Consider the following 7729-nt stretch of genomic DNA (forward strand, 5'->3'; position numbering starts at 1 on the left):
CCAATTTTCGCAAACATTTCACATGTCCCAAAAATATACATCTTTAGTGTTATTTATTACAATATTTCTTTTGTGAATCGATGAAATATTTTATTACATTNGTTTTATAGCATTACTGTTAGCCATAATGAATAAAAAATTTTTACGTTGACCCGAGATATGATCAGTTAAACCCGAGCACCATTCAGTCGATAGACTTCATCCATATCGCGCTTTGCATCTTCGGGGGAGCATAATTTTGTAAACGAGTTTGATGTTACTCGGACTTTTGTCTTTTCCAGCCATGTTTCGAACCGAAATTGCGTGCCGCGGCGCCGGAACAGAACGGTACTAAACAAAAGAAAGAAGAGAAGAACTCTTTACTCGATAACATGGAAGAGATCACGTGGTAGCATAGACTAACGTTACGACGCGTCGATTGCCGAAGACTTAACGTGCTCGGCGATGCCGTGGTCCGCCACCCTGCGCGGAACCACGCGGCTGTACACGCCACCGGACGGGGTAGTATTATCGTTATGATCGATGACAATGCTGACGCGATCTGCGGGAACACGATGGTACAGTCGAGTGAACGAAAACCAAAGCTCGGTTCGAGGACTCTTCATTTTTATTACGTCATGTAGGGCTGTGTTCGTACGTAAATTGTCTCCTTTAGACACGGTAAAGCTAATACAAATGTTTATTTAATTAGTTATATTTTTTTTTTTTTTTTTTTAAATCCTCCTCAGTTCGATCGCAATTTTTTAATATCCTGATGTATAAAAATGACAGAGAAAGATATATATATATATATATATAAATAATTATATATATAGAATTTGTAGAAATAATTAGTTTGATAATTAGACGTACGAGAATAGACCGAGTCGAATGGGAGACCAAAGAAAGAAAATTAATGGTGAAGTTTATTTTCTTTCTATTCCTCCTTGGAACCGCGTTTTCTCTCTCTTTTATAGAATAAAAATGCATTACTCGGTCTAGACTCTCGTGTCTATGTACGTTCGTTCCTCGTTCGTTTCTATCCACACGTTTGTTAAGAGCACATGTTGTACATTAATTCCGAGTGCAACCAAAGCGGTACATGCCTTAATTACTTAATAATTGCTCAACGTTTCTAAAAGATGAATTTAGACGAATAATAATAATTACCCTAACAAATTTCATTACGTTCGGATAAAACGAATCGATACCAATCATCTAACTTGCATGCATTAGATCATTCTAATTTATTTATTTCTCGTATGGTGCAAATAACGTATATAACGTTTGTAATAAAACTGCATCATTTATATTGAAATTCGTTCGCCTATTGGAGGATTCTCTGTAATCTCTTGATTCTCAAGATAGAGTACAAATAGCTATATAGAAATACATACATACATACATATATACATACATACATATGAAAATGAGCGAAAGTAACATACGAACAATTTAACATAACGTCATCGAAATAATTTCTTTCACTGCTTCCATAAAAAAAAAAACTCTACCTATACTACATCGCTCTCTTTATACTTAAACTATAAACTGCAAACGGTAGCTAATTTTTACGGAGTATATAATAACTACTTAAAGATTGTAAATTTACACCAAAGTTACACGTAACACTGTCACACCGTTTAAGTAACATGATTGACATTATGTAATATGATTTCAAAGATCGTTTCGAAATAGAATTAAGTTCATAGTACTTCAGATATACGATAATAATATAGTTGATAAGAAACACGATTTCTCGATATAAGCCCGACAATCTTTTCAAGACAACTTCGACGATTCTTTATTTTCATTATAAACGAATTGAATTTCTTAAAATGCTTATATCGAGTGATCGTCGCAAACGCGTCTCTATCGCATCGAAAAGATAAACCAATGTATAGTGAAAACCAGGAAAGTAACAAGGGGAACGGGGCTATTATATGAAAGATCGTGCGGCAGCTATAAGCGATTCTAAACTTACATAATTTCGTTAGTTTTTACGTTCGATTAAACCGCGGAGCGATGTTCCTGTTTAACGTAGACCGAGCGATTTAATTTTGTTCCTGCACACTGCGAGAATCGAATTATTTATTTTAAATGGCCACCAATCGACAAGCTTTTGTACCGGTATAAATATTTGTATCGTTTGTCGGATTCCAATTTTATGCTCAAATAGAATGATACAAGGTGCGATACGCCCTGTACGATAAGCCGGGATATAGTCCTTTCACGGGCACTCATCTCCAGAGGAGGGATAGTGGATTTATAGTGAAAAGCTTATATACCCCGAGTCAATTGTTCGTAGATTAGGTAGCGAAATTCAGTTTCTTCTCTTTATCTTTTTTGTTATCGTGTTTTATATCTTTAATACAATTAATCGATCTGTAAACAAATTGTATTATAATTTCGTGGTACTTAAAATCTTATTTCGACACCAAAGCGTAAATTGATCGTACGCTTATGTGAATATTTTATTTTTTTTGTATCATTCTATTATAGTTCACACGTTGATTCCTCATTGTATACAAATATAAAGAAGTAATTAAACGAGTACGTATTTTAAATCCTTTTATTACATAAATTTCAAGTACATTTCTCGTTTTGAACGCGACGTATTTCACTCTGGGGAGACGAAATAAAGTAGATCATCCTTTGCGATTTGATGTGTAATATGGAAAATAGTAATGACGCGTGATTATTAAATTAATCGGAGTTAATTCGTTTTTAATTGGCTCTCGGGTAGAACCACTTTCTCCCCGGGTTTGAACGCGGGCATGCCGAGGTATGGGCAGCTGGCGCAACGGAACGCATCCCCCAGATAACACTGAAAAATATATATCAAACAATTCTATATTTAGGTGCTTTTGACATTGCGAGAACAAACTTACATTCCCACAAGAGGATTTCTGTGTCTCTTGCGGTGCGGCCTTTCCGCTCAGTTCCTCCGCCAGGCCGCAGCTACAGTCTTTACACGCTTTTCTTTTACCCGTGGTAGCGCACACTAAAAATCGATCAATAATATATTATTTATATAATAAATATTAATTGCTCGAGATCGACTGGAAACAAAAGTATTGAACGTTACCCCTTAAACTAGACGCTTCGGGTTTTAAAATATCGTTCTCGTCCAAAAGGTCATCCTCGTCGATCAGTTCATCGTCAACGGTGTTATCCAGTTTCCAGATATTCGACGATTTTTTCTCGCCAAAATTAAGTGTCACGCTAGATCCGATCTACGTAAATTTCAAACATGTATTTCATTGAAACTGATGGATTTTTTATGGATGTAAATGTATGATAGATTACAGATTTGATGAATTTATAAGAAAATTACAGAATCCTAAATGTTAATATATTTCAATATTTTTTTAAAACCGATGCCATTAATTATTATAATATTTCTTGAATGGTTCCTAAATTAATAGAACTCACCTCGAATCTTGGTTTTTCTGCTACCACCTCACAAACGGAATCTACATCACTGTATACATTAACTAAAAGATCTTTCAGCTTCCTAGTATCGAAAAATTCTTGATCTTTCTCTTTGAAACCAGTTAATTTTAAGTTCGACACTCTTTCGTCATAAATTAAGTTTACGTTCTCTTCTTGTTGGAACGATTCGTAAATTACTAATGTGCCACCAGGTTTCAACATTCGCAGACATTCTTCTAGAAGTACTTTCGGATTCGGACACGATCGTTTAAAGATAGAAACAATTGCATCGTAAGAAGAGGAATTAATACCTAGAAACGCAATTGCACATTTGCAAAATGGAAACTATTTTCATTAACTGATGCATAACACAGGCCAATCATGAAAAACTGTTTTAATGATTTCCCTCATTCTTTTGATTTTTAGTATAGTGATTCTGAGTACGACAATAAAAAGCCAGTTATTTATATTTCAACTATTTATATTTCAATATTTAAAGAAATGAAATTTTCAGTATCAGTTGTTGATGATTCATAAAAGATGACATTAAGAAATGACTTGTCATGATGAATATATAACATTTTCATATTTTTATTTAAATAAAAGTGCTGGTCATATCGTAACATTAATTTACATTTAATTTCTATAATATATTCTGCTAATTTTCTAATTTGTAAAAAGAGCAGAAGAGTTTGAAAGTCACATGATGAAAAATTGTGGATAGAAGCCAGATATAAATTTAGCAGAAGATTTATCTGCTGGCCTGTGTAATTTCTATTATTTCGTAAAATTTTGTCTTTAGAATTTAAATCGTAGAGAATGTCTGTCCTTAGGTTAGAATTCACGTACATTTCTGCAACTCTTTCGACGAGACTATCGACAATTGGTCTGCATTTTTAAGCTGCGTCTCGACTTCTTTCACCAAGCCTGCTACATCGTTGCGCGACAGTTCACTGTCTAAAATTATCAGCACACTGCTGTCCTCTTTAACAAACGACATTTTAATTAGAGAACATGAAATTTGCAGAATTTCCTTCGTGTTCGTACTCATACAACTATACAACGACTGACAGTGATAACGATTGTCAATTCGTAAGTCTCGTAACTCGAAACTTGGGGGACGGAAGTAAGGTAGGGGAAAGGAACATCCGTGGCAATCGATTTGAATGGTGCGAACCTACCTTACCGACATTTTAGCGAGAACGCGACAATTTCGAATTGTTTCCATGGCAATCGAGTTTGTTTAAAAATGGAGATTGAACCCAGATACACGTTTGTGCCTTTGGCACAAAAAAATTTGATCGGAATCAATGACAAAGCGACTCAAGAATGCCTTACAAAATGGTGAGGATTTTGTAGAATTAAGTTCTTCAAATTATAATCAATTAATCACACAATGATTATCTGATAGTTTATCTTGTTCATTACAGGGGCATCAAAGGAAACTACGTTGTACAGCACTTTTCATTTAACGAACCATTCCAGCAGTATCATAAATACCATTTGGCCGAAGTTAGTTAACTATTGTCTGACAAGGATGGGGAATATTTCTTATACGAAAGGCTATTTTTTGAACCACTACTTGTGAAATAAAACAGACTGATTTACAATATTTTCATAGTAATCATCTGTATTTTATTTAATAATTTCACAACATTTATTTGTTATTTTATATAAAACAGTTTAGGGGAAGTAAATGGGTCTCTTATCTATATAATAGAAAGATGAAGTTGTACAGGAAATATTTGAAGGTTCCCCATTCCTTCTACAGGGTGTCCCAGAAAAAGCATTAGAGCCGAAGAGAGATGATTTCGTAAGTGTTTCTAAATGAGAGCACGCGCCCAGCCACGGATAGGATGGTTCGGACCGTGGCTTAGCGCGGGCCCTACACGCGCTCTTATTGGTCAATGTTTTTCGTTAATAATTTAAAAACCATGCCTCACTTTGCATTTTACCAAAGGAAATTATTATTCAAAATGACCCCTTTTCGACTCTAGCACTTTTTGTAGGACACCCTGTAAAACATAACTTAATGTAACTTAATTTTCCTACTTTTCTAGGCTTTCTTTAAAGACAGTGTCGTGTCGAAAGAATTATTGACGAAACAAGGAAATCGTTGGGCAAGACAAGGTAAGGAAACGATCTCAATTATAAATCAACGTCGCGATAATTGTATTCATAATTAATAGGCATATCGGCATCGACCGTAGAAATAGAGCCTGTGCCCTGTTCCGTTTTAAACATGTCGTTCTTCAGTAAATTAAAAGACCCAAAAAACGGGATCGTTCACAAGTCTGGAAGTATTTGTAAAAGATACGACACGGAATTAGAAAACTTCTTGATCTCCGACAATCTCAGAGGAGTACGTCACGATTCTGTCATAATTATTCATCAAAATTTTATTATTCACGAATTCAATTATTTTTGTAGATGTTACTGGACAAAGAGTGTCCGGAGTACAATTTATATTTAAAAGACGAACGCGATGAGTTTATATTCCGTATTTTCCGAATGCTCGTACTCGGCGGAGTGCTGTGCCAATACGAAGACTTTATAGATCCGTACATCGAAACGACTAGGGCCATTTACAAGGATCTGATAAGGTTGATAAATGCTTGTAATAAATCAGCGACTATCTTCGTTTTGCTCACTATATTTCCTCGCAACGCTAGCGTACAAAAAAAAGAAGATACAGACTTGTCGATCAGTACCACAGTTTTAAACGTAATAGCGAGAGACAGCAGAGGGCAGGGTTACTTCCCTTCCGACCCGTCGCACACCCAAAATATTGGCTTCTTACTGGTCGATGGCACTACACGCGAAACGACGACGTTTCTACATCAATTCGGAGAATACCGCCTTTCGCAATGAGAAAAAAAAAAATTAATTTACACCGTAAGTGAATTGTATTTATTATACGTGTTCGTTATCTAATAGGAAAAGTAATCGGTTACTTCGATTATGTTGTGCATTATTTACATTGTACTTATACTCGTGTTCCTGAGAGTCTAGGATCGGACACAGTTCAGTTTTTGATCGTTCTACGAATTTCAATGCTTTATCGTGTGAAGGGACTTCGCTGCGACCACCTTCTAAGTTGAACGAAACGGTCCTAGACTCTCGGGAACACAACTATACATATGTGCCGGCACGTATGCACTAGATCATTTAATTAGAACTCACCTGAGCTATTTAAAAATAAATACACTTTGGCATGTTATTATATCTTAAATCAGAACGCAATATCAGTTGGTTCTGTTTCCCTCGTTTAAATGCGTGCTCGCATATCGACTTAAATAAATAAAATATGAATACAACGTGTAAACGAAAAAGTCGTCTAACGCCGGTAATATAAATGATCTGTACATACATAAAACCCAATGTACACCATTAAGGTCTTATGCATGCTCTCATTGGTCAGTGTTTTTCGTTAATAATTCAAAAACCATGCGTCACTTTGCATTTTAACAAAGGAAATTGTTGTTCAGAATTAGCCCTTTTTGACTCTAACAATTTTTATGGGACACCCTGTTTCTAATCTTTATGTATAGCAAAATATTTATCAGTTTAAAAGACGTGTCCCAGATACACATTTGTATAGTCATTTAAAGGTTAAATTATGTATTCAGTTTTTTCTATTCTGACTCATTTTATACCTTATGTAAGACTGAATTTTCTTACTGGAAATTTGCAGTCTATGTCGAGCCAGTGAGTGTAAATCGTGTGGATAGGAATTAGGAGTATAACAGAAGACTTACTTTGGTCGAGAAACTGTTCTTTTTTATATCGTAACTAATGCTAACTTCGAATAATCCGTCGCCCGGTATAGTTTTTACTTTCAACTGGTAAATCTCGGTATTTAGTTTAGTCTTGGCACTGAAATCTCCTACGAAACCGTCTTGATCGCCGGACTTTTGGAACTTCAATAAGTCTGCAAGTTTTCAGGCTTAGAAATGGACGCTATTCTATGAGAGGAATAAGCGAAATTTCCATACCTTTATTTGGTATTAGTTTAGCCGACCACATAATCTCTTTCAATGTTAATTCTTCGCATATGTCACGATGATCCCTCGTATAACTGTTGAGAAATTGAATGAAGTATTTCGCTGCAGCGATCACGTTTACGTCATCGCCAGGAATTTTCTGCCAGTTAAGGCAAGCGCACCAGTGCGGTTCTATAAACGCGTCTGCACACGTCCTTTCTATTGGTATCTGAAGGTAATAATTATATTTTTAGAATCGTCAGAATAGAATTCGATGTTTTTTCAATAAAAAAAAATTTTCAATTTTTCCGAGATTTTTCAAAGGGGTACCC

The 7729-nt window shown here is 35.4% G+C and overlaps 3 protein-coding genes across 5 annotated transcripts in view; 1 reads left to right on the forward strand and 2 right to left on the reverse strand.

Annotated features, from left to right (window-relative positions):
* Nucleotides 1-2537: 2537 nt before the first annotated feature.
* CIAPIN1 (cytokine induced apoptosis inhibitor 1) lies at nucleotides 2538-4512 on the reverse strand. The gene is made up of 5 exons (XM_018029917.2): nucleotides 4264-4512; nucleotides 3415-3725; nucleotides 3068-3215; nucleotides 2871-2983; nucleotides 2538-2806 (listed from the first exon to the last, which is right to left on the reverse strand). Exons 1-5 carry the CDS (start codon nucleotides 4463-4465, stop codon nucleotides 2696-2698), a joined length of 885 nt encoding a protein of 294 aa, XP_017885406.1. The 5' UTR covers nucleotides 4466-4512; the 3' UTR covers nucleotides 2538-2695.
* A 91-nt stretch (nucleotides 4513-4603) lies between these two features.
* LOC108628161 (cilia- and flagella-associated protein 300) lies at nucleotides 4604-6427 on the forward strand. The gene is made up of 6 exons (XM_018029915.2): nucleotides 4604-4758; nucleotides 4845-4926; nucleotides 5475-5544; nucleotides 5604-5776; nucleotides 5845-6017; nucleotides 6087-6427. The coding sequence occupies exons 1-6, from the start codon at nucleotides 4664-4666 to the stop codon at nucleotides 6283-6285; spliced, it is 792 nt and encodes a 263-aa protein (XP_017885404.1). The 5' UTR covers nucleotides 4604-4663; the 3' UTR covers nucleotides 6286-6427.
* A 485-nt stretch (nucleotides 6428-6912) lies between these two features.
* LOC108628160 (uncharacterized) overlaps nucleotides 6913-7729 on the reverse strand; it is an 8397-nt gene continuing 7580 nt past the window's right edge. For all 3 annotated transcript variants that reach the window (XM_026816278.1, XM_026816277.1, XM_026816279.1), the window contains exons 9-10: nucleotides 7410-7626; nucleotides 6913-7345 (exon numbers count right to left, since the gene is read on the reverse strand). In XM_026816278.1, coding sequence (XP_026672079.1) covers nucleotides 7149-7345; nucleotides 7410-7626 — 414 coding nt within the window. In that variant the 3' untranslated portion in view covers nucleotides 6913-7148. The remainder of the gene's footprint in view (nucleotides 7346-7409; nucleotides 7627-7729) is intronic.

This window comes from Ceratina calcarata, unplaced genomic scaffold (assembly GCF_001652005.2).
Source record: "Ceratina calcarata isolate Rehan_Ccalc_2016 unplaced genomic scaffold, ASM165200v1 scaffold505.2, whole genome shotgun sequence".
Taxonomy (NCBI): Eukaryota; Metazoa; Arthropoda; class Insecta; order Hymenoptera; family Apidae; genus Ceratina; species Ceratina calcarata.